Genomic DNA, 26938 nt, shown 5'->3' on the forward strand with positions numbered 1-26938 from the left:
ACAGTCAATATTTTTATGTCATTTCCTCTCAAAGCCAAAGTTTAATATGTTTTCAGTCTGCTGGCAAGATTGTTTGGGGCAGAGGTTATTATTAGGTGTTTTGTTTCTCTTTTTTTAATGGGAAAAAAGTAAACTTTTGCCTGGTGTGATTCCTAGCCATTTTCTCATAAGTCACAGAAACATTTGTTTTTATCTATTTTATTTCAGTAAATCACTTTCTTTTAGCATCCTTCAGATGATCAAAGAGCACGTTGTATCTCTAGGGATATATGTTAAGATTGACGGAAGTCCTTCAGCATTTCTGTATGTGTTTTTCAGCCAAGCAGTTGAAATATGGACAATATCAATGTCTTCTTTAGACCTGTCTGAGATGACAGCTTTAAAGGAGCTTTGTATTAAAAGAGGTCCTTCTTTCATATTGAATAAGAGATCAAATGAGCATGTTTGAGGTGCTGGGGCTACTATGAGGACATTAGAACAAACCTGCTTAATTTTAGATCCCAGAGTTGTTATTCTCAGTTGAGGGTGGTCCCAGCACCCTTCCCGGGGGCGTTTGAAAATCCGTGGGAGCCACTGGGAGTGCAGCAAGGAGGGGGAAGAGTTGAGTCTAGTTTAACTCCTTCATTCTGCAGAAAGGAAACCTGAGCATCCATGCCTATTTTTTTTAAGTGTTTTCCTTTAACCCCTGCCCCAGTTCCCATCAGAAACCACAAAGACCCCAAGATATACTTCCTCATTTCTAAAAAGACTTTCTTAGTTCTGACTCAAATCTGTTTTCGGTGGGGGACAAACAGCCTTTATCCTCCACTAGCTCTGAAAGTGTCAAGCCGGTGGCCAGCTTGTCCTCTGGCCAGGCTTGGGAGGGACGGGCAGTCAGAGCCAGAAGAAGGGCTGTCCTCTCCCCATGGAAGCCAGAAGCAAACTGGAGGTGACACTGGAACATGGCTGGGTTGGGGCTGCTTTTGCGCACTTTTTCTGCTTTTGCCTTCCAGTTTAGTTTCTCTGAGAGAACATATCCTGCCAAGAAGTGTGTGGGGCTGCTGGGTATAAAGACGGTCCCATCTGCACCCTGATCAGTCAGTAGGGAGGAGAATCCCACTAATAAATGGTATGGCGAGCCTTGCAAACGTGAAGTCACGTGTTAAATGCCCCTCCATCCAACGCCTTGCTGGCCTCCGAGGGCAGATCTTTAGGGTCACGGCATGCAGCCCTCAGCAGCCCTCGTGGCCAGCTTGGCCTCGGCATGTGGCCTTCCAGCCACTGTTTGCAGCGACTTAGAATGAGCTCTGCGGACAGGACCTCTGCTCCTGCCTGACGTGGGTGCTTCTCGAGAGCAGGGACCGTGGCTGGTTCACTTATTCTCCCTCACGGTGGCTAGTGTGGCTCCTGGGGCAGGGAAGACACTCAGAAAATGTCTGCTGAATGCGTGGGGAAAGGAGCATGAGGCAGCCTACCTCCAAAAGCCAGATTCCCCCCAAATCATTTTAAAGTTTTAAATGGTACCAGTATCTTTTTTCCCTCTAAATTCCTCTCTTAAGGTCAAGATTCTGGAGTTTGCAGATAGCATAATCATTAATTCATTCAGGCATTGAGCCAACAAATAGTTACTGAGTCATCTGGGGGGCAAGGCAGGGGCAGAGCTGGCTCCACCTGAAAACACAGCAGGCAGCGGGGATGGTCGTTTTCCAGCTCTCGAGGAGGGTGCAGGATGCTAAAATGATAAACCCTGAGTGCAGTACGGTTGTCACACCAGCTAGGAAGGAAAAAGAATGTTTCAGAGAGGATTTAACCATGTACAGGGCCCAGGGGTGACTTCTCTGAGGAGTGACATCTACATGGCTGTGAAAGTGGGAGTCAGCTGGGAGCTGTGGGAGGTGCTCCCTGAGATGGGAACTGGACCAGGGAGCTTCTAAGGAAGTGGGGAAAGGACAGGGAGGCTGGAGCCGGGCTGTGGAGAAGGGGCCGAGCAGAAGCAGGAGTCAGCTCGGGGCCAGCTGCTGGGTTTTCTCCCAAGAACAAGAGGCAGCTCTGGAAGGCCTTTCGAGGAGACGGGAACAAGGTCATTTTCTAACACACACTTTGGGCCATGTCTGAAAGAAGAGAGCTCGGTGGTTCCTTTTCCGAAGCTCTCCTTCCAGAACGCATCCCAGGCACTTTCCCCGCCTGGTACGTGTGGTTCTGTTGCTGCCGAGTAGCAGGCACAGTATCTGATGGGGGGCGGCTGCGCCCAGCCCTCATTCCTAAAAGCAGCCCTGTCCCAAGAGGCAGACCCGTCAGGGGCCATCCGTGCACAGGACCTTGTCACTGCGCCCCCACCAGCCCTGAGAGCAGGAGTTAAAGAGGGGTGGGAGGGGCTCAGGAATGGCCTGCAGAGATGGAGAGAAGAGTGGGGAAAGCCATGGGCCCAGGCTTAAAAGGGAGACAAAAGGAGGGAAGAAATGAGACGGAAGAAGGAAGGTGAAGTGAAGGGACAGGGGACGGGCAGTAGCAGTTCACCCTGGCCGTGCACTCCTGCATGCCAGGCCTGTGCTGAGCCCCGGTTGGACCTCTCGAGGCAGCCGCAGCCACCCCAGGCAGGCCCCATGTTTGCATTTCCCAAGATGGGGGGTCAGCCCCCGTCCCCCCCCCACTCACAGGGGCCACATGGCCCCACCTTCCCTGGCCCCACTTCAGCCAGAATTTTCTTCTGCACCTCCTTTGTCCGTTTTGGCTGTAGCCAAAATGGTTAAAAGGGAAAAGGGGATTTTGCAGGCTCCTTCGTCTGGCTTTTTCAAAAAGTCCAGTGGTTGGCCTGATCTTGCCTATGACAGGGCAAATCTGAAAGATTTTTTTTCCCTTCTGTGCTTTCTAAAACTTTTTCAAAGGTGCAAAAGGTCCCATGTACTAAGGGCTGCTCTGTGCCAAGCTCTGTGCTGGGTGGAGCCTTTGTCTACACCAGGGCATCCGAATGCCCCGGAAGGCTTGTTCAAACACAGTTTCTGATTAATTGTGTTCATTTTCTGTCACCGTAGAGCAAATGATCTCAAACTTAGTGGCTCAAGATGACACCCATTTATTAGCTGGCAGTTCTGGAGGCTGGAAGTCTGGGCCCAGAGTGGCTGGGTTCTCTGCTCAAGGTCTTAGAAGGCTGAAATTCAGTTCACAGCCGGGCTGCATTCCTATCTGGAGGCTCTGGGAAGAGTCTGCTTCCAGGCTCACACAGGTTGCCAGCCAAATTTAGTTCCTTGTGGTTATAGGGCCGAGGTCCCCTTTCCCTGCTGGGGGTCACTCCAGCTCCCAAAGGCTCCTCACATCCCTGGCCCCCTCCAGCCTCAAAGCCAGCAGCGGAGAAGTCCGTGTGTTGACACTCCGACTTCCGAAAGAGCCCATTCTCTTTTAAGGGTTCACCTGGATAATATGCCTTTGTTAAAGTTGACTGTGCTAAAACATGACCGATTATGGGAGCAAAACCTGTCCTAGTCGTGGTCCAGGGATTCTGCCGGGAGGGTACACCAGGAGGCAGGCATCGTGGGGCCATCTTAGTGCCCCCCTCCCATCAAAGTAAACAGGAGGGGGCAAGGAGCAAGAATGCACATTTCCAAGAAGTTCCCAGGTAGAGATGCTGCTGGGACCACAGTTCCAGAACCCTGACTGCACTAAGTCTACAGTAACCTGTGACTTACAGTGTGCTGAATTTGCAGATGAGGAAACTGAAGCTCAGAGTACTGTCCCACAGTAATATTCAAAACATGTAGCAACTAGTACCTCATGGGCACAGAGGTACCCATTCCGAACGGATGCCACAGGCTATGAGGACAGACTCTAGCTGTGATAACCAGAGTGGCCACACTGCCGTCCTCATTGCACCAGGATATGCTGCACAAAAGCGTTGCAGCCAGGGCTCCCACCCAGGCCTTCTGACACCCGAGCCCAGGCTTTGGCCACTCCGCCATGCTAAGATTAAAAAGAAACCTTGGACCAGAGAAGAGAAGAGGAAATAGAGATGGCAGCTTATCTATTCCAAAACCCATCTTCTTTAGAACATTCTGTCTGCTCAGTGTTCTACAAAGCTGCCCTTCTCGGGGTTAAAATCTTTGTTAGTTTTCTAGAGCTGCTGTAACAAATTACCACAAATTTTATGGCTTAAAATAGCATAAATTTATTATCTTACAGTTCTGGATTCATTTAGAGTTCTGGTCTCAGTGGCTAAAATCAAGGTGTTGGCAGAGCTACTTCCTTCTGGAGACTCCAAGGGAGAAGCTGTTTCTTGGCCTTTTTCAGCTTCTAGAAGCCGCCCGCATTCCTTGGCTCCTGGCCCCACATCACGGCAACAGCTCCATCTTGCACTCCGACCCCTTGTCTCCCTCGTATAAAGGGGCCTTTGTGATTAGATTGGTTCCACCCGGATAATCCAGAATGATCTCCCCATCTCCAAGTTCTTAATTTAATCACATCTGCAAAGTCCCTTTTGCCACGGAAGGTAGCGCATTCGCAAGTTTTGGAGATGGTGGCGTGGACGTCTTTGGGGGGGCGTTATTCAGCCTCCCACCCCATCAAAGGTAGATCATTTCGTAGATCATAACAGCAAATGCTTGGAGAACTTCCTTGGTGCAGAGCCCTTCTTAGACACTAGGTCACTTAGTGCCCACGACCACCAGAGGAGGTAGGTTCTGTTCTTACCCTTTACGGACCAGGAAACAGAAGCACATAGAAGTTCACAGCCTTGATCAAGGCCACACAGCTAAGAAGTAGCAACACTTGGAATCAAACCCAGGCAATCTGGCTCCAGACTCCATGCTCTTTGCCTCTCCGTTATGCCATCTCTCATAGACACACTGATATAAGTCAGTCTGTTGTATATACACGTAAAAGGAAGAAGCCAACCTCTCCATCTTCCCTGCTTCGACCCCTGACCTGTGTGTGACTACCACTGTTTCTATTAAAGATCCCACTCTTCTTCCAGTCCCTCCGGTGGGAAAGCAGTTCATCACTTTGATCTTTCCTTCTGTGCATTCCAAGTCTCATCAGTGACAAGCCTTGTCACTTCTGCCCATCTCTGTATTGTCATCCCACTTACTATTGCTGTGAAACAGACCACCCCAAACAATGGTTTGAAACAACAACAATCATTTAATTTGCCCATGAATCTGCAATTTGTGCAGAGATGGTTCTTCTCTGTTCCACATGGCATCGCTGAGTTTGCTTGGCTGGGGACTAGAGAATCCACTCCAAGATGTCTCTCTCACATCGCTGGCAAGTTGTGCCAACTGTTGGATGGGAGCTCAGCCAGGTCTTGGGTCCAGAGACCTCATTTCTACTCCGTGGACTGCTTGGGCTTCCTGATGGCACAGGGCCTGGGTTCCAACTGCAAGGGTCCCAAGAGAACAAGGCAGATGTGTGTGGCTTTTTTATGACCTAGCCTTGGAAGCCACATGATATCATTTCTCCCATGTAGCATCTGTTGAAGCAGTCACAGTGTCCTTCCCTAGGTGAAGGGCAGGGAACACGCACTGTGGCTCTTGATGGTGGAGTGGCAAGGTTCTTCAAGACCATGTGTGATGGGAGATACTATGGCAGCCATCTTTGGAAAATTCTATGTGCCACAGTTGTCTTTATCATATCCCTGCAACACCCCTTGCCACATCCCACACACAGACCCTCCCCACCCCTCCATTTATGGATGGGTGTATGGTCTAAATTCGGGGGTGTGGTCTAACAGAAGATTTTGCCTAGCATATTAATTTATTTATTTTTATGTCCTTACCAAAATATTTTAAAATGCCATCCCATGAATTTCCTGAATTGTTTTTATTGTAAAAAGTAAATTAAATTATGCAAAGGTAGGACTTCACAACAAATCCAGGACATCAGATTAACAAATATGAGCACTTAGCCAGTGCCAGGTAAAAATGCAAGCAATCAAAGAAGTTTGTTCGAAAAGCAGATCCTTCATTTTATTCTACATGCTAGTGGATGAAGAGAACGTTAACTTTCCTAATACTTTTTCTTTTCTTCAGGTGGGAATGAGAAAATGCAGTGACATGTCCTTTTGCCACCTTTTTCAAATCTAACCTAGAGTCCAAGTCCCTTATCCACAGGGCTTTCTCTACCTAAATGCATTGGGCATTGAGATAGCATCATTAAATACTAAGAGTAGACTTTGCCAGCCACCACTGCCCCTGCTTCCAGTATCCTGAGCTCTATCTACAGCACACAATCGGTGTTATTTAGCCACAGTCTTGTCTCACAAGTGCCACCTTGAAGCCCCTGGAGGGCCAGAGACTGTGCCTTAGGCTTCTGAAGCCCCTCATTGAGTATGGGGCACCTGGTAGAGGCTTGGGAAGTATCTCTTGGATGATTGGGTGGGGGGCTATTTGAGGGAACTGCTGTGCCTTATTATTCTGTACTTAGCTGCAGGCATTTTTTCAACACACATTTATTGAGGGTTTTCAGTGTACCTGAATCTATGATTTCTTCTGCCCTCAGTTTAGTGGAGGAGACCAATTAAAATGTCATAAATGCTGGGAACCAGAGGTTCATGGTTGTATGAGGATATGGAATAGGGAAAATTCAGTTAATTTGACCCAGTCATGTGGGTCAGGAAGGCACAGAGAAGATCTTTAATAAATAAGAGTTGAATGAAAGAACAAAATGGCTTAGCCTTCAGATGTGGAAGTCTCTTCTTAATCCTAAGCAACCCACAAAGGAATCTGCTCAACAGGTGCTCGCAAAGTGTGTCCAAAGAAGTACTCTCTTCTCCAGGTAGTGAACAGCCAGCCCCAGAAGTGTCCACTTGTCCGGCGCATTTTCCCCTAGTGATGCCTTCCTGTGGGGTTGAGACTTTGATCTCCAGAAGTTGCTGATTAAATACAGATTCTCTGGGTAGGTCTTACAGGATAAACAGCTTTCATCATTAACCCCATAATGGGAAAAAGTTTATGAGATAAGTTCCAGTCTTGTTAGAAAGGATATCCAGGGGGCAGTCCCAGGGAGAAAGGAGGAGACCTGCATGTGATGCAGGGACAGCAAGAAGAATGGAGAAGATAACACAGGTGATGAGGGAGGAGTAGACAGGGACATGTCGGTATAAGAACGAACTGGATAGATTTGCACCGAGAGGGCATGGAACTAGGAGCCATTGGCAACCGCTGGATATTCTCCCCTGGGCTCACTTCGGAGCCTCCGCATTTTCTCTGTGAGATCTGCTCACACTAAATCAGAGCTTCAGCCCAGCAGGACAAAATCAAGCAACTGTTTCACGGCCCATGTGGAGCCCAGACCCTCGTGAGAACAGATCAGCAACACACCTGGTGGATTGGGTATTCCTCCAGATGAAGATGGTTTGCAGGAGAGGCTATTGAAGGAAAGCAAAATAAACATTTTCTGGTGAAACCCGTTTTCAAAGATATTTAGTTAAGAAACGGGTTTCAAGGAAAATTGGCACTCCAAAATATTAATGGCTTAAAAAACTGCAGGTTTGGAGATTATATTTAACAAATATAGCATAAAGAATTTAAAGGTCATGATATCAAATGACTATACGAAAAAAAAAAAGAGGTACGTTTCCTCTCAAAAATTGAACTTGACATAGTGTGTACTTGGCCAATGAAATAAATCATATTTAACACAATGTGGAGGGAAGGTTCTTTTTTTTTTAAAGAAAACATTTTCCTTATTATAAAAGTAATAAATTTTCAGTTTTGCACCTCCTTACTTTGAGTGGCTCCAGAGTGTATCAAATGGACTCAGCATATTTGTTAGCTGGTCATTTATTGGATGTGTAGGATGTTTCTAGTGTGTTCTGTACAAACACAGCATTGCAGGGAACATACTGGTATCAAAATCTTTACACACAGCCAGGACGATGTCCTTAGAATAAATTCCCAGGAGTGAAATTGTTGGTTCAGTATTGAGGCTTTTAGTCAACACGGTTTACACTGAAAGTTTGAACTGTTGCACCTACTACTTCTTTCACCCCTATTCCTTTTGAGGTTCCTTTTATGGGTAGATGAGCAAATGATTGCAGATGGAATCTGCGGTATTTTCATGGTGACCAGTGTTAAGGTAGTCATATTTGTGAGAGATTTCAGGTAATTAACTTAAGGTACAAATCTTTGGTGCCTTCTATTCCCGAATTTGTGGTTTTTGTCTCTTCCTCAGGGTAACCCGTCTCCCAAAACTGACCCATGTGGGAGTGTCACAGCCCAGCCTTTGCCCTACAAGAAGGGTCATCGCATCTTAAGAACTCCTCCCTGCCCCCCAGGGTCAGCAAGGCTTGCACTCTCTCCCTCCTCTCTCCATCCCTTCCCTTTCTGTCTTTCCCCTCTGCTTCCCTTCTGTGTGTCCCTCCCCTCTCCTTTCCACACGTCTTGATTCCAGGAGCGCTCCCTGATAAACCTCCTGCCCAGCAGGGACCTCAGAATCTGCCTCCCAGAGCCCAGCCTGGGACCGTGGGTTTGGGGTGTGGGGTGCTCGGCAGACGGATGTAGTTGTCACCGTTGTGTGCCCCATAATGTCACCTCTGGGCTAGTAGCGTCTGCCCCATCCCCCACCCTGGGTGGCACGGACCGCTGGGGAGGTTCCTTAAAGGATGAAGTCAGCCACCAACTTCCTGGTTGGTATTTCAACACAAGATTGATCAAACTGCATCCTAGGTTTTTTTTACAAGAGCTGTTTAAAATGCTGTCTTCTCAAAATGGCCTGTTAAGAAAGCTATCTTATGTGGTCTCTTTCTCTCAGCCAACTCTGCAGATAAACTCACTACCCTCACCCCTACATGGGACATGACTCCCAGGGGTGTAAATCTTCCCGGCAATGTGGGGCATGACTCCCGGGGATGAGCCTGGACCCAGCAACGTGGGATTGAGAAAGCCGTCCTGACCAAAAGGGGGAAGAGAAATGAAACAAAATAAAGCTTCTAGTGGCTGAAAGATCTCAAATAGAGTCGAGAGGAGAGGCCAATCTGGAGGCTATTCTTACGCATTATATGTATATATTCCTTTTTAGTTTCTAGTGTTTTAGAATAGCTAGAAGGAAATCCCTGAGTCTGTTGAACAATAATCCAAAAGACTTGATTCTTGATAATTGTGTAACTATATAGCTTTTATTGTGTGACCATGTGATAGTGAAAATCTGGTGACTGACACTCCCTTTAACCAGTGTATGGGCAGATGAGTAATAAAATAATGACAAAAATATATAAATAATAGGGGAGTATGAGTAGCATGGGACAGTTTGGGTGTTCTTTTTTATTTTCTTATTTTTTAATATTTTTTTCTTTATTTTGAAGTAATGAAAATGTTTGAACATTGATTGTGGCAATGAATGCACAACTATATGATGATACTGTGAGCCACTGATTGTATACTTTGGATGGATTATATGGTGTGTGAGTATATATCAATAAAATCACATTAAAAAAAAAAAGCTATCTTAGAAACCTCACCCTGAAAATACCTGGATCTGTTTACAGCTGTGTCTTGCGGTGCCAGTGGTGCCGGGACCTGTCTGCCCCCCTCATGACTCGCAGGAACCTGTGAGCGTGTTGAGATCCTTGTTCTCAGTCATGCTGGCGGCCTCCTCATCATGGCCATCACCTCCTGCTCCCTAACTAAAGAAAACAACAGGTTGGAGTAGTCTGAGCGGAGTCAGGGTCACCTCGCAACAGTGCCCACCATTCCTGGTCACTCGCATCCCTGCGTCATTTCAGGAGTGGGAGAAAACATTCTGCAAATGCCTACAGACCCACCCATGTTCCGGAATGTGTCATAGCAATGACTGGGGCTGGCAGGAGAAAGTGAAGAATGGCCGTATGGGAGCAAGGGATCCACTCTCCAAACGTGTCATCTGATGTGGATTATGCAGCATCGAACATTTTGAGCCACAGAAATGGGAAAGCTGCTCGCGTGGTCCCCTAGCAACTCAGGCAGTGGTGGCTCATGATAATCTGTTTTAGATGCATTATGGAATTAAGCTAGACGCCGAAAACTCTGTTGCCTCCAAGGTCGGTCGGTCAGTCAGCCCCCAGCCAGCCACCGTACTTGGGGAAGGGGCATGTACAAGACCACAGGGGTGGGGGACCCAGGCCCTTGGAGACCCCAGCTTCCCCAAGGGGCAGCTGCTCAGCTGCAGCCGGAATGGTGCCTGTGAACAGTTTTGGGGAAAGCAGGGAAGGGTGTATAATAATACACTCTTCTCTTCTCCCAGCACTGAGCTGACTTGAGTTTTAAAATGATTATGGCTATGAACTCTCCACAGTAAAGTTATTGAAAACTACCTGGTGTTAAATATTTCCAGAAGCTTTCAGTTTTGCCCTGCTCTTTTCCTTTTCCTCTGGGACCTCCTCCCCTTTGACCTTTTACCTGCTTTTACCTCCCAGGAGCACTGGGAGGGTTGGCCTCTGCCCTGGCTGGGGATAAGTGCTACCAAGATGAATTTGAAATATGGCAACAAACAACCCCTCGGCTTTAAAAGTCAGAAGTAGATGTGACACCGTAATGTCAAGGATTCCTTGTCGGGAGTGAGTCTGGAGCCAGGAGAGCTGTTCAGAGCCGGACTGGAAGATGTCCGGGTGCTGGTGGCTGGGGTCACTACCAGCCGGCATGGGTGGCATCAGTCCTTGGCCAGGTTTGTGCCAGTGCAGCGTGGTGGCCCAAAGCAGAAGTTAAAGTCAGTAACTAAAGCAAGGAAAGGAATAGACTAAAGGGAGCAAATAAGGAGTGACTGATTGGAGTGGCTTTGGCCTCAGTCATCTCTAAGTAAATGTTCCTCATTGAATCCCCGTCTCATTGCCTCCCCGCTTTCCGAGCCATTAAGTACAGTTTCAGTTTGCCTATGGCTATTTCCTCATCTTAAACATTCCGAGCGGTGCATTTCCAAGAAGTTCCAGAGCTGTGGTTAACCTTCATGGGTTAAGGAAAGACTGAGGTAATAAGGAACAAAAGTTAATGAGATTTGAGGCACACATGGAATTTTAACAAACTAGGTGAACTCTTGTATGAGCTGTGACCTGTATGTTAAGGCACAGATTTGAACACAGTCTTCCTTCCTTCTTTGCCCCAGTCGCTAGGTGACTTGTTTGTAAGATGGGTTTCTTCTTTCAGATTTAGAATTCTTAGGCTTCATTCTCTGTAAGCAGAGATCCAGCTTCTGCCTATTTTCTCCAGAGGGTTCTGCTTGAAATGTCAGGAGCCCATCAAAAGTCCACCTGTGGACATCGCCTTACCTGCTTTGCACTTCATTTTCTCTTAAATGGTGCCCCTTCCTTTGGCCAAAGATTTTATCAGTAGCCAAGGGATGCAAGAAGCAGTCAGTTCCTGAACCCAACGCTGTCCCTACCCACCAACCTGTTCCCCAGTTGTCACTAAAAGTGACAATTTGAAGGAACAGAAATTCATTTGCAGACATCAAATAGAAGAATATTGCTGTTGTTCTGTTTTTTATACCTAAGCCTCATGAAGGAGCCAAAAGAAAATTGGGAATTAGTCACACCACAGCTTAGACAAATGGGCTCCAAACTTTTTCATTCATGAGCTTCTTTAGGAAAAGATTTTTGAGGACATCTGCCAATAAAGGCATTTTATTTGTGAATTCCGTGCAAGTTCTCCTAGACACTGGGCACTTTATAAAACACACCCTGAAAACAGGCATTTTAAAAAGACGAGGGGAGCTTATATTACAAAGAATATTCTTCCCACCCTGGAAGGATTGTCCTGGAGACACCTGGCGTAGAGCCGTCAGAAGAATCACGAAGGACTCACAGGGTCTCACGTGGTGCCGTCTCAGAGTCTCCCACGGAAGTTTCCATCCGGTACCTGGGCCCCCTGTGAGCTCCCACACACAGGGAAATAAGTGTCTGGCACCAGGTGCGCAGGTGGGCGGCCCCTGAGCACAGCGCTTCCCCGGAGGCCTGTGAGCAAGCACCGTTCCCAGTGCTCTGCTGCCTTCCATGACCAAGAGAAGGGCCGTGGCCTTTGTACAAAGCAAAGGACGACCTTCAGTCAGCAACACCCAAGGCCTCCCGGTGAGTCCTGGCTCGGAGCCCACATCGATGGGCCCTCCCTGGTGCAGGTCCCTGGACTTTGGCGTCAGCGACCTCCACAAGCATTTATCACACAGCTGCAGTGTTGCCTGGGGGCTGCAGAATGAGCAGCATTGTCCTCACGAAGATTTCACTGTGTTGGGGAGATGGCCAAATGAGAACGTAACTATGATGCCACCCAGTCCGTGGTGACATCCTGGGGTCACCAGGATTAAATGAGGGAGAGAATGCTGAGTCATGAAGGAGGCTACTGGAGGACTGGCATTTGCGATGGGCTTTGAAGTATAAGTAGGAGTTCAACGGGCCAAGGTGAGACCAGGGAGGAGTTGGCAGAGAGAAGTGAGGGAAACAGGCCCAGTGGAGGACATGCAGAGTAGAGCCCTGAGCACTGTGGCCACAGAAGCTCTTGCTGCCCTGCCTGCTCCAGCCATCACATCCCTCGGCCCCTGCCTCCACCCATGCCCCTTCACTGTACTCTGAACCCAGAGACCAGAGTGATTCTGTAAATGTGGATGTCAGTTCATGCCCTTCCTCTATTCGAAACCCTCAATGGTTCCCTCCTCAGTTGGAATACAAGCCAGAGTCCTTCCAGTGGACAGAGGCCTCACATGTCATGTGTCCCTCCTGCACAGCCACCCTGGGCCACCTCAGGCCGTCGGCACGCCAGGATTCTCCTGCCTTGGACCTTTGCACCTACTGTTCCCTCAGCCTGCAATGCTGTTCCCCCAACGTTCCATGGCTCAATCCTCCACTTCCCACAGGTTTTTCTGTCCTCAAGTATCACCTATCAGGGCTGCTTCCCAGCTCGTCTTTCTAAACTTTCAACACATCCCTTTCCCATATTTTCCTATCCCTCTTTTCTGCTCTATTTCCAGCCCATATCATGCTTTAGGCATATGATGTATTTTACTCATTTATCTTGGTTATTGTCTTTCTCCCCATCTAGAATGTAAGCTCTATGAAGGCAGAGATATTTGTCCATTTTGTTCACTGATGAATCCTCATTACCTAGAACAGTACTTGGGCAAATGAACAAATGAATGAATGGATGGATGGATGAATGTATGATTGGATGGATGGCTGCTAAGCAAAAGGCTTTGTCTTCAACCTAAGGAGCAGCAGAAAGTCCCCGAAGTTGTTTATAGTTGGAGAGGAATGTAATCCAAGGTTGGCTTTGGGAAGCTTTGTGATAGGGAAGTGTACACACCATTTTTGAGCAATAAGAAATTGGCCACAGGAGGCAGGTTTAGAAAGCTATTGTGGCTTCTTGGAGGGCCGCCTGAGGTGCTGTGGGGGGATTTGGAATGGAGAACTTACCCTTGACCTGTGGGCTCCCTGGGAGAGGAAGCCATCCAGATGCCCTGGAGGGTCAGCCTGAGGGACGAGAGAACAGTGATCCCCAACCCAAAGCCAAAGGGTGCAGACACTAGGTGGGCAGAGTTTAGTGGAAGGAGTATGAGTTCGAAAGACCTGGGCAAGTCCTGGCGATAAGAAATACAGTGTGCCCCTCGGAACCTCGGGATCCTTTTCAGTGAATTGGCAAATAGAGGGACAACTAACATGGCCACCACTGACTGTGTTTCAGGCTTGTTGCCTCCCTCAACTTTTCATTCCTCACCACAACTCAGATTTCTTGTTAACCCCATATACAAGTTGAGGACAAAGACACTCTGCTTAAATAACTCCGGTTAGGAAATGATAAGGATGAGTAACACAGCAGGCTATGGTGTGTGTCCGTCATCACTTAGGTGGGAGGAACAAAGGCCCCCCCCCCCCACATTACAAAGGGAAGGGTGACAAACATTAAATAACAGCAAAATGACTCCATTTTCTCAGAAGCTAAACCTTTCAATAAATGTAAGTTTCTTCACATAAAAGATATGCAGTGCTGCCTCTTATCTTAATCCGGTGGGTCCTTTTCCTCCCAAAGAGATCATTTGCAAATCGTCCCCTCCTTTGCCCAGCTCGGGCTTGCACAGTAAAGTCAAATCTCAGATTCCCTCCCTGGTCAGTCCATGGCTGAATCCATAGCTGCCAGGCCCGTGGCACATTCTTGTCCCATTTGTTATCTCCTGGGGTTTATAATGGAATAGGGTGAGGTAATCCCAGCTATGCTTTAAGAATGCTGTAATGGGAATGACAGAATTCAACATAAACCTCATTTTTCCCTCACTGAAAATAGAACTTCTTAATGAAAATATGCCCTAACTGTGGAGCCAGAGGAGGCAATGCAGGTTAAAGAGATTAATTTATGATTTTTATAACGTGAATGGAAGAAATGGGAAAACATCAAAGTTTTCTTAAAGCTTTTAGTTGACTAAAACCTATATATTTTTTTCTCTGTTAAGTTCTGGTTTCGGTTTTACTATTTTTGAGGGCAATTTTTTAGTATGAATCTCAAGAGTTCTAATGAGATATTGCTGTGGGCTTTCCTTTCTTCAAGTCACTTCAGTCTGACTAGCGCACAAGAATCAAGAATGTACTTGTCTGCAAACCACCAAGAAATATCAAGGAGCAAAGTCAACTTTTTCTATACTTGCTTTGGAGAAATTTTTATCCTCTGGGGAAACCATAGCTCTTTACAAAGTAGATTCTTTGGCATGGGTGGTTGAGAAATAGAAGCTCATGTATAATAGACGTGCAGTCAAAGAACAGGTGTTGTCAACAAGGACGGCCAGGCCAGCAGGTGAAGGGACAGTGAGGTGTGCTTAAGGCAGTGTTACCTGAACCCAGAGCTCTGCCCCCTTGGCCACCAGGGGCTTGGCGCGCTGACAAAGAGCGATGTCCCTCAGGGAGGCACAATGTGAAAATTCTAATCTGCTCCCCGCCTCTCGTTTTGCAGCCAAGGAAACCAGAGGTGACAACGTGGGTGCCGTCTCCTGTCCCGGGCCCTGGCTCACTTGGCGACCCAGCGATTTTTGCCAGATAGCGTCCATCCCAGCCTCGCCATGGCTAGTAGCCGCCATTCTGACAAGCCCCTCTTCCTGATCTAAAAATGGAAGCATGCAGTTCGCTAAATTTGATTCAGGTGGAGCTTAAAATCAATTCAAAGGCAGGTACAGAATTACACTATCTGTGAGGCTTTTTGGCAACCTAGTGAAAGAGCCATAGTTTCTATAAGCAAACACAATTCAGTCATCTTCAGATACCTCTCACTCTTCTATTGTTTTTCATCCCTCCCTGTGATGAAACCACAGTTATAGATTTGGATGAGTTCAGTGCTGTTTTCTCAGATGAACAGAAATGTTCCAGCTTTGCCCAAAACAACCGAACTGGAGCTTCCTGTGATGATTTTTTAAAAAGTCAATGCAATTAGCCTCCTCTTCCACCTATGGTCACCCTTTAACTCGGTTAGCCAAGGTGGACATCAGGACAAAGAAAGGAGGCAAAGGGTTGGAGTGGAGGGGAAGGCATTCCAGAGAAGGTCCTGGCCTCTCTGGAGAAGTCGGCATGCAGCTCTGGGTGTCTGGCCTCCCCCCTGTTTCCCCCCTTTCATCACCCCCTCCCCCATTACCACAACCACCAAACTCTGCTTTTCCCTCCCTGTACTGAAAATGCAGCTTGTTCTAGGCAAGCACTTTCCATCCTAGCGTGATCCAACATGACCAGTTCCTCTGGGGTTTGATGCAGAAAACATTGTTCCAAGAGTTCCATTTTTTTTTAAAAGAATATATGCATTTAGATCTTTTCTGGTTGGGGGTTATGGGTAATTTGGCAAAGCAAACACCAGAACCAGTTTCTTACCTAACCCCATGGTTGGCAGCAAGTCACAGTGCATTGAAATTAAGCAATGCACACTCCTCCAAGAAGACTCAGCTTTTCCTATTTGGAGGGACAAATGTTGTGTTTTGTTTTCTCCTACTGCATACACACACACACACACACACATATATACATATATATACTTTTTAATTATTGGCTGGCAATGATTCTTTGAAGTTAATTTTTAAATGTGAGTAGTAGGGTTCCATTTGACTTTCAGAAGCTCAAGAGCTGTCACTGCATGCTCCTAGAGAATGATTTTTTTAATAATTTGAGTGTTTTTAGGTTATAATGAAATTAGGGAGAGTGCAGAGGGGCCAGGAGCCCAGACTGCCTCAGAGAGTTAAGCTGGTATGGTGCTTAGAAGTTCAGAAAGTCGTAAAATTTTTAAAGAGAAAACTGGGCTCACTCCTACCACCCCATATGCTTCTTCAGACCAGGAGCCTCCCCTGAAAAGGCCAGCTGGGCACCGACTTCAATCATAGTGTTCACTCTATTTCTCCTTGTCCTAAGTCTCTAAGCAGGACCTCTGAACAATTCTTTTTTCAAATCCAGAGACTGGGCTCTTTAAAATGTTTTGGTAGCTGTTAGAAAATGATCAAAGTTGCATACTCCTCTTCCTCAAATTACAGTTATCAGGCTTCCAAATGAAATCCCCAGGATTGCTTTAGGGACACTTCCCACCACCCCATAATAAGGTGGTATCGAAACACTCATCCGTGAACGTTCAGTTGGAAAAGACTACATTTCAAAATTAATTCTACTTTTTTTCTTTTGAAAGCAGAATTCATTGCTCAAGATAGATTTCAAAATGTTTTCTCTAATGCCCAAATTTGAAACTAGCTAGGGTATTTCAGGAAATTACCAGGCTCAAACTGACCAAGGCTTTGGTTTCTAGGTTGCCCAAAGCCTTGCAAGTCCCCTGGAGACTAACTGCCGTTCCCTGCTGTGGACCTCCGTCCTCCGTCCTTATCCCTCTGTAACATTTTCCATCTTAAAGGGGATTGTCCCATTCAGCGAGGAGCACGAAGTCTGAGTGCTGAATGGAATTACTACCAGTGGAAAGTATGCTGCAAGAGGGGTTGATAAAGCAGCTGCCAAGCACCCTCAGCTGTTTTTTCCATCCTCCCAAAGGCAGTTAATTAGCATAGGGAAAATGACTAAGGTGTTGACGTCACCTCTTTCCAGCAGAAACTTACACTTTGTCCCTGTCTGCCTGCAAGCGTGCAGGACTTGACTCAGGAATTTGCTGTCCAAACAGGATGCCATGGAAGCTGTGCTTTTTTTTCCCAAGGGGCTGGCCCTCATGGCTTTATAACGCGGTGCTCGAGAAGGGACCGGCAGCCTCTTCTAAGAGAACCTCACTTGGGACTTGACTGCGCGTGTCCCCGGTGCTTTTAAGAAGGCAAGATGCATTTTAGAACCTTAAACTACAGTTTTAGCTCCTTGGTTGCCTGTGTGGCAAACACTGATATCTTCAGCGAAAGTGAAACCAGGGTAAGGCTTCTAATATATGTGGTTTTTGAGCGTTCAAACCATTCCGCTAATTCGGAACATTAATTGAAAAATTGCGGGGTAGGCAGCTTTCTTTTGGGCTTTGGGGTTTGGAAGAAATCCAGGGTACCTTAAAAACCAAGCACGGTTTGCCTAAGGAACTGGAAAGGAATTTCTAAAGTTCTCAATATTTGAAAATATCCAGGTTCCTTGACCACATAATAAAGCAGAACTTTGCCTCTTCTGTTTTTCATTCTGTATTCTGAGGGAGGCCCTTTTTTTTTTCCCTTTCTTTCTTTTTTTTCTCACAGCTAGAGTTCTGAATAATTTGATTTTATCTTGGGAAGTAAATGTTGTAAGGACATTTGTATGCTTTGCCAGTAGTTCCACAGGCTTGTCCTGAAGTTTTCAGACTTTTCTAGCTGGAGAAAATGTAGCCATGGCAGCAAATTTAAAAACTGGATAAATAATATAAGTGTGGGATAAGAGTGCCTCCTGGGACTCTTTAATATTATTGGTCATTTTATCACTGCCTACTTTTCTTCCTCGTTTGACTAAAATGTAAGCTTTTTCAATAGGTACCAACCACCAGCTATCCAGATTAATCTTTAATAATGTAAATAATGTATATGCATGAATCCCATTTCATGTGCTCTACTTGGGGAAAGGAGGTGGTGATGTTTCTGTTATATGCTTCATAACCAAAGTCAAATTGGGACGTGTAAAGGTTTCTTTTTTTGTTTTAATCAAACTTAACTGCATAATTGTGTACCATGCCAGTGTGCAGGGCTGTAGTTTTTATGGAGATCACACTCTGGTTCTATGTGTAAAAGTATCACAATATCAACGTCTTTCATAATACACATATGTGAGTAAAATCATTGATTTTTTTTAAATTAGATGGAGATGCCATCCAACAACTATAATACCTAGATACTGGCTATTTGTTACGATCGTCTAATAGTAATACGGATTTAACAGATAAATGTTGTGTCACGGTCCCGAGCCCTGACTTGTATATTTTTGTGTATGAATATTTCTAAAAATATTCATCAGAGTCATCTCTCCTAAATTCTGAATCATAACTCGAAAACTGCAGTTGGTTGGAGTGCCTTTTGATGAGGTCATGCGAAATTCCAAATTTAAAAAGCACACACCCCTAGCCTAGAAACCTGCCAGTGCTCCAGGGGAGTGGAGGGAAAAACGGATCGGGCAGCGAGATGAAATCCGATGTGAAGCATCTACTCTGTGCAACCCTCATGGGAAACTCACAGGAATTTTCACAAACCAAAGAAACCCAGGGGGAGGCGAGGAGAGCAGGTTTGTGCGCTGTCAGCACCGTCCCTTCGAAAGTCTGGGAGAAAGGCAGCCCCTGGCCAGGTCCATGGCCGTCATTCCCTCCTGCGCTTTCCAGCCGGGGATGTTCTGGAAGACGCGCATCTTCTTCTGCATCAGAGCTGTCCAGGTAGAGGGCCCGCCCCTCGCGAGCCAGACCCCAGCCACCCCTCCGCTTTTCACGCGGGGCCCAGCCACCTGCCCGAAGTGTCTTACACGGGGAAGGCTCTAGAAAACAGCACCTGGAGCCCATGCCATCTTCCTTGACCCTTCAGCTGCCTCCTAACTCCCTAATTGCAGCGGCCCCCTCCAGGGCGCCCCACAACCCGGGACCCAGTAGCAGGGGGCTCTGGCCAGAGCTCTTCTGGGAGGAGGCTGAGGAGCTGTTTCCCTAAACCCAAGCTTGCAATCACTGAACTTTGGTCTCTCTTTCTAAGAATTGATGGTATTTCATAGTTTTCACCAGTCGTTATAATGCTAGAGCTGGATATATAAACATAAAAAAGCCAGCTTACAGAGATGGGTCCACTTGCAGTGCCTTCATTTTTAAACCAGTATTATTTAGAGAGCTAAAAAAACAACAGCCTCAGGTTAAAAACAATAGGGTGAATTTTTAAAACCATTCCTTTACATTAAGAAGTAAAAGGCCTTTTATTAACATTCATTGTTTTTTCAATTCTAAAAGTAATTTTTTTTTTCCTAATTAGCTGCAGTGCTTTTAAGCCCTAAAGAAATAGTTTTGTCTTCATTTGGGCAACATCTGGCTGAGAGAATTGTTGATGAGAATTTTTATAGCTGAAAGGGATGTCAGAGACCGAGAACAGTAGCTTCATTTTAGGGAAGGAAACAGACCCAGAGAGTTTGTGACTTTCCGAAGTGGGCTGAAAATGGGTCATGCTTCCAATAAGTAAGATGTACCCAGCATCACCCTGAGCTGGGTGGGGGGCTGGAGTTCCCTGGACTGGTATTGGGCCAGGGGAAAGGAATCTCCAAAAGTGTACCTCTTGGAGAATGCTCCTTCAACTTTAGAGAGAATGCTTCTGTTTCAATAAAAAGTGTTTGTAAACTATACTTCTGACTTTCTTTACAAAGTCACCTGCACCACGACTCAGAAGGCAGAAGATGCTGCATGTCCTCAGAGGAGGGCTGATTCTCTGTGTCCTCTAAGAAAGAAGTTGGGAGCTCCGGAAAGGATCAATAATTCATCTCCTCCATGAGAAATGTGATGAGGTTGTCTAGGCGAGACTCCTAGACAGAAATTCTAAGTCCTTTTGTTTTCGTTGCAATTTTTCAGGCCAAGTTTGAATCCCTCTTTAGAACCTATGACAAGGATATCACCTTTCAGTATTTTAAGAGCTTCAAACGAGTCAGAATAAACTTCAGCAACCCTCTGTCTGCCGCAGACGCCCGGCTGCAGCTGCACAAGACCGAATTCCTTGGAAAGGAAATGAAGTTGTACTTTGCTCAGGTGAGTCGGGTTTCTGGGCCTCTGTGCTTCTCCTCTGTGTCCCCCTCTGCCAGCAGCCTACACTGCTTGCGTTGTGCCCTGATTTAAAACTCCAAGAACTCGTCCTGAGAAAGGCAAAATTCAGACACAAAATCTTCAGTGTCTCACCTATTTTAAGAAAAGCTCGAGGTGTGTTTGAAAGCAACACTGGGTACCAGGCAAGGGGATGAATGCCTTTTGCATTCCTTCTGTGAGGTTGTGACATTTGGTGTCTGGGCCCATGGCTCCTCCAGAACCCAGGAGGCTGCAGGCTGGTGGCTTTCAGACAGCATCTGCTCGAGGGCCCGACCTGTTCCAGACTGGGCCGCGGCTCTAGCTCCGTGCAGAACCAGGTGCCCTCTGAGTCCCAAGTAAGTCGGCACCAGCTCAGGGCTGCTAGCCCCTGCCTGCAAGAAAAAAGAGAATCAATTAAGCAGAGAGGTAGCATCTAGATGCTGGAGAAGCTTCCTGTGGGCACGGGTCCTGCCCCAGGGCACACGTGGGGGCTGTGAGGTGTACCCATGGGTCCTCCTGGTCCCTTAGCTGGAGGTGACCCACCCCCTGGGGAGCTCCCCAGTTTCCATTGGAGGATGGATCAGGGCTGGCCCTCCACCCGGGGCCCTGGAATGGGAGCAGACCCTGTAGAGGGCTTCCTGCCAGAGGGCGAAAGCCCTTCTGACTTCACGTAGGAGGTACAGAAAGGCCTTTTCTTCACCTGGTCAAGTCCAAGGGCCAACCTGCCGGGCAGGTTGAAGCAGGAAGTGCGCTGGGCTGCGCTGCCCCCTGGTGGTGGGCCGGGACCGAGGCGGAGGTGCACGGGCTGGGCTGGCTTGGACCTTGCGTTGCCGGACGTTTGTCTGTCCTTCCCTCAGGCATCCTCTGTGACTACACTCTTTTCTGCGTTGGGTGACGTTTTATGGAAATAATTACTTTGCAGGCTTTTCTTCTGATTATCAAAGTAAAGCGTTTTCATGATGAAAATTCGGGGAAAAACATTAGAAGTACAAAGAAAAATGATAAAAATCACTCGTACCCCACTACCCAGACAACCCCCGATAAGATCTCAATGCCAGTTCTCCCTGGACAGCCTTCTAATCACATGCTCCGGTTTTAACACCAAACTGGGAGCATAGGCTATTGTTACATTTTTGTTGTTTTTATAATCTCCTAGAAGGTAGGAATCTTTCTCTTTGTCACATTTGGCACCGTCAGAGACAGAAGCGCAGAGCACTGCTGGGGAGCAGATGCGAGGAGAAGCTTTGGGGTGTGGTGGGCGGGGGTCCTGGGACCCCATCCCAGCCTTGCCCACCTGAAAAGCTGTATCACCTTGGAGATGTCGCCTAACCTTTTGGAGCTTCGGTCTGCGCCTTGGCAGTCTGAGGAGCCGGAAGAAATGGATTCTCAGAACCCTTCCAAGCCTGACGTCAGAGGCTGTGTTTTCTCCATTTGTCCTGCCATCATCTCTGTATTTTTTCTGGGTCCCTGTGCCTGTGAACACCATGGCCCAGCAGGGGCTCTAAACGTGTGCCCCAGAGCTAGAGCTCAAACGTCCCTTTACCTCCTCCCCAGACGTCGGCAGAGTCACCCTTGAATCATACCAGGCGACCCACCTGGGCACGGGCTTTTCCTTTCCAGGCTGTCGGTGTGCAGATGCTGAGCTGAGCTGGTGTGCAGATGCTGTGGCAGTGCACTCACGTGCTGAAACACTGCACCCTCCCCGCATGAAACACTGGCATCTCTTTATCTCTCCCCTCAGACTTTACACATAGGAAGTTCGCACCTGGCTCCGCCAAATCCCGACAAGCAGTTTCTGATCTCCCCACCTGCCTCTCCGCCTGTTGGTTGGAAACAAGTGGAAGACGCTACTCCCGTCATAAATTATGACCTTTTATATGCTATCTCCAAGCTTGGGCCAGGTAAGACTGCTCCCAGGTGGGCTGTGTGTGTGTGTGTGTGTGTGTGTGTGTGTGTGTGTGTGTAAAGCGGGGAAGGGTGACAAGGCTTGGGAGCAGTGTGGCGGGGAGAACCTGTGCCAAAGGCCCACGAGGCTGACAGTCACGCTGCACCCAGGTGGGGCAGCCCCTCCCACCTGTTGCTCTCATCACCTCACGTGGTTCTAGGCGGGCGTGGCTGTGAGTTTCCTCTGTTCGCGTGTGTCCTCTGTATTGCTGGGACTCACCCCCGGAGCGGGCCTGCTTGCCCTTCACCTCATTCCTCTCAGGGCCTGGGGACGAGAGGGAGTGAAGCTGGTCCTGGCAGGTGCCAGGTAAATCCAGCCCCTCACCTGCTGAGCATCATTGTGGGGGCAACTCGAGCTCTGGCCCCAGATCCCACCATGCTGGGTGGGGATGCACCATTGGACTTTAGAAAGACCCACTTTTAGAAATTCATTTTTGTCAAGGTGATTTGATCATTGAGCTGCTTCTCACCTGCCTTTTTTAGTGTAAGAGAGCAGGTGCTCCCGAGGAAGGGGCAGCTCCAGGCCTCCAAAGGGACCCAGGGTGGCCCGAGGCCATGGGACGAGTAAGCGTTCAGGCCATCTGGCCCTGTGGGGTCGTGAGCCTTGGATGGGGTCATCCTGTAAACGCATGTAAGATGTAGAGAAGTGATTCAGTGCAGGTGGTCCCTGCCCTGCCTGATGGGGATGTCGGGGCTTGGGCCCTTCCCCTGCCCTCCCCATGGAAAATGCCGAGACCAGCGGCTTATTTCTCTGTGAGCAGCAGTCCACTGTTCCATGGGTTGAGGGTTTTTTCTTGGACCATCAGCAGTTTCATACTGAAAAGATCACATTTCTGAAAACATTGCCCAAATGGAAACGCCCAGGGTGGTATAAAGTAAGAATCGCGTTCCTTGCTGCTAATGGTAGTGTGAAGGTCAAGGCCAAGGTGCCCGTGAGCAAGGCGGAGGGCTGTGGGTTAGGTTCCGGGGCCCGAGGTCTCCGCCTGGGGACAGGTGTCAGTCTGTCCAACCGGCAGAAAGTGCTGGGAGTGAACATTCTTCACATCCCAGGATCTGTCACGCCTTTTCCGAATGCTCATTTCAGAAGTCTTCTTAGAAAATAGACTAAAATCGTTTTGCCCTTGGTTAACTTAATGAGTTTGATTGATACTCAAGGGTGGTCTCTCTCTGAGCCTCCATCAATATTCCTCTCTGTGAGCAAAAGAGGAGAATCTCATTCACCTTTTCCAGGGCAGTTAGAAGAATATTCCGGTCTCATACGTGGGAAAGCAAAAGAACCTGTAGGAGAGTAACCGACGTCACCAGTGGCAGGAAGTCCCCCTTGGCAGTCAGAGGTGCCTCCCTGTGCCCCACACCATGAAGAAATGCCATGCACGAGGCCCTCGAGGAAAGCCCACTCCGGGCTGGGCCACGGTGAAGTCCCAGGGTTTCTGCTGCCCCTGGCACCCCGGCAGTGACGAGCCAGGCTCTCTTTGAAAACATAAGGGTCACGTGCATGGGCACGTTCCGAGAGCATTTACCACATGCTTTGCACACGTTCCCTCATGTAATTAGGCCAGTGAGGTTGGTGTCATCGTCACCCACTTTCCAGAGGAGGAAACGTGTCCGGGGAGGCAGTGACCTGCCCATGAGCCCCGCGGCGCCAGAAGTCAGGCGGCTGGCTCGGAGCCTGAGCTCTCGACCACTCTGATTCCCGTCAGCACCCAACACACAGACTCTTCTCAGAGTCAGGTGATGCCCCAGTTGTCTGCTCAACTCCTCCAGGGCTTTCAGTTCCAGAAAGTTCACCCTGCCCTGGCTGGAGCAGACTGGCCTGAACTTTACCAAGCAGAGCTGGTAAAACTCAGGCAGACACAGAGCAGCAGGACAAACACGACTGGGCCCAGGGCGTGGGTAGTTGTTGTTATGTCAAAAAAGATGCTGAGACCAAGATATCTTCAGAGCACTTGGTTAGATGTAGTCACACCTGCATCAGCCCCAGGGCCTCCCATGTCCCCAGTGTCCCAGCGTGCACCGTAAGTCTCAGCCCACGCTCACAACAGAGATGCAGGACGTTCTGCTTCCAAACGTGTTTATTCATAGCACATCTTTTTCCTAAAAGGACGCTCCTCCCCCACCCTCGAGCGTGTGCTGACAGAGGGAGAGGACTGTGGGTAGTTTAGGTTGCCTGGGGGGCACATTAAGTGTAATTTTAAAAATACGTTCCTTCCATTCCTGTCCCATGCATTTGACTGTCTCAGACTCATAGGCAGTGAATGGCAACTTATCTTTTTCCAGATGATCCCAGTCTGGCTGAGTTGGTTGATCCCCATTGAATGTACACAGAAACATGGCCCAAGACCCCCACCTGCTTTTTCATTTTCTCTTGCTTTTCGGCTCTCAAGGGCTTGTCTGAGTTACCCTGCAATGATTTTCTTTCCCCAGGAGAAAAGTATGAACTACATGCGGCGACGGACACCACCCCCAGCGTGGTGGTCCACGTCTGCGAGAGCGATCAGGAGAACGAAGAGGACGATGAGATGGAAAGGATGAAGAGACCCAAGCCCAAGATCATCCAGACCAGAAGGCCAGAGTACACACCCATCCATTTAAGCTGAAGTGGCACCCGAACAAAGAAGTATTCCACGTCATACTCACGGGGAGGAACCTTTTACCGTGGCAGTGGCTGCTCCCAACTCGGGAGGTGGCAGCTGCGGTCGTCGTGTCCGAAGTCCCAGTTCATGTTGCTCAGAAGAGAATCAAGGCTTTGTCTCCTTGTTCTGATGCTGCACATCGGTCAAGTTCATGGCGTCCAGGAATGTCCTGGGCCAATCACCAAGTTGGCGGTGATCGCACAAGGACATTTGGAGACGTCTTGAGAAAACCGATTACGATAGTGTTTATACTTGTTCTTTTCTGGCGGGTCGTTCTCTTTTTGCCAAGGGCAGGCTGATCATGGGTGGGTCGGGGGAGAGTTTTCTGTTTCTAATCAGGGGGCAGTGTAGAATCTCTACTGGTCAAAGAGGCACCAGGCAAAGTGTTGAGGGCAAAAAGGTTGTTAAAACAACTAATGCAAGGGTGGGAGTTGTAGCGCTTCATTCTCATTTGTTTCCCTAAAGCTCCAGTGTCTTTGCATGTGTGTTACTGGTTTTCAAAACTAACCTTTGTTTGTATAGAGTCACACCATGGTTGTTTTCCATCTCTTGGAAAGCTAGGAAAGCATCTGAAAAATGTATCACCCTTCCAGATTCAAGACTCTCTTCAACAGCACACATTTCCTACCCGGATTACATCTACTCAGCATCCTATCTGGTGCAACCTGTAACTTATGCTTTGCAAAAGAAGTTCATCTGATATTCCTATGTGCAGTTTAGGTTGTAGAATTCAGAGACTAGCAGTTTCACTGCCAACTTTTAGTGGGTGAGAATTTTTAGTTTAGGTATTTTGGGTTGGACAGAGGTTTCACTTGTTTCTCTTACACGGTGGTTTATATACATGAATCATAACCAAATACCTTTTTTTGGAACTATCGGTTGAGAAAGTTGACTTTTACCCCCACTAAAGCACCAAAATAAACTTGTAAATAAAGCTAATAGCATATATTCGTAACTGTTGTACACTTGGGTGAAAAATATGGCAGTGAAGAATAGTGTAAGATGTGTTCCTCTACCTGTGATTTGTGTGTTGTAGAAAATGCTGTTAAAATGTTGAACAGGACTTGAGTTCCAAGCATGTAAAGTGGATAGTCAGTGTGTGATGATATGAGAGGGATGCAGTGCCTTTCCCCATTAATTCCTTATGGAATTGTCACACTAGGTTAGCATTTGTAATTTTTTTCTAGTTGAAATGTGTATGTCTGGTAAATAGGTATTATATTTTAGCCTTACACTACCATAACAAAGTTTGTCATTTTGGAATACCTAATGCCAAGTAACAATGCATGCTTTGGAAATTTGGAAGATGGCTTTCTTTAAGAAACAAATATGTTTGCATTAAATTCTTGGGTGGTTCATGTCAAGAAATTAAATGTTCTCAAAACCCTGTTTACAGTACTCGGTGGGGGGCGAAGCAGGTGAGAGAGACCACTGCATAGCTGTCCAAGTGTTTCTAGTTATAAGTGCTTTTAAACTGGAGAGGCTAACCTCAAAATATTTTTTTAACTGCATTCTATAATAAATTGGCACAATATGCTCTTTACTGAAAAGCTCTCTGTTTGTCATTTTATTTCTAAGGATTAATCAGTGACTCCTTTGAATTCTGCAGCCTCAGGATGCAGTCTTTCGTCATTTTGAGTTTAGAAACTCCTAATGCTTTGCTGTGGCGTACAGATGGTCCATCACTTAGAAAAGGGGAACGTGGATAAAACTAAAATCGGAAGTCTCAGTACTTCCTTTTTATAAGTAGGTGATATGGAGATGGGACCCCTATTCGCACACAACCCCACCGAACAAAAGTGTTTTTGATTGTTAATTGGTGGAGTTTTCTTTTTCCATTAGAAAAGATGTCCATGGAAAATGCTAAGGTAGCACGTCCAGTCATGTTCAGAAAATGTTCCGTTGGAATCTCAGGCAGCATTTTCCCCGGAGCCTTATTACAAGGGGTGCGGTGGGGTGAGCGTCTCGTGCCAGAACTCAAAGCCGTAAGGAACGTAGTCAGTTATTTGCTGAATCTAGCAAGTAACATTTCATCTTGATCAAGATTCACGAGGCACTTTTCCCAGAAAATTCACATGCTACTCCTTTTTTTTCCTTTTATGAGTTGCCCCATCCTGTTATTTCCCAAGAATGTCTGCCTGTTTTAAAGCCACGTATGTTTCAGATCTATATACGTTAGACTATTCGCACTTCAGTCAGGTCAGCGGAATCTGATTACTGAGCAAATTAAAGGGCAGATTCAGTAATCGA

The 26938-nt window shown here is 47.3% G+C and overlaps 1 protein-coding gene across 2 annotated transcripts in view; it reads left to right on the forward strand.

The window, feature by feature from the left end:
• Nucleotides 1-26238, forward strand: part of RCAN1 (regulator of calcineurin 1) — a 79917-nt gene extending 53679 nt beyond the window's left edge. Inside the window, exons 1-4 of one of the 2 annotated variants that reach the window (XM_037831962.1) lie at nucleotides 17091-17278; nucleotides 19905-20078; nucleotides 21853-22012; nucleotides 24480-26238. In XM_037831962.1, coding sequence (XP_037687890.1) covers nucleotides 17192-17278; nucleotides 19905-20078; nucleotides 21853-22012; nucleotides 24480-24652 — 594 coding nt within the window. In that variant the 5' untranslated portion in view covers nucleotides 17091-17191 and the 3' untranslated portion in view covers nucleotides 24653-26238. Of the gene's footprint in view, nucleotides 1-17090; nucleotides 17279-19904; nucleotides 20079-21852; nucleotides 22013-24479 lie in introns of those variants that run through there. The other variant, XM_037831952.1, reaches the window with a different exon arrangement.
• The last annotated feature ends 700 nt before the right edge of the window (nucleotides 26239-26938 follow it).

This window comes from Choloepus didactylus, chromosome 1 (genome assembly GCF_015220235.1).
Source record: "Choloepus didactylus isolate mChoDid1 chromosome 1, mChoDid1.pri, whole genome shotgun sequence".
NCBI classification, from domain to species: Eukaryota; Metazoa; Chordata; class Mammalia; order Pilosa; family Megalonychidae; genus Choloepus; species Choloepus didactylus.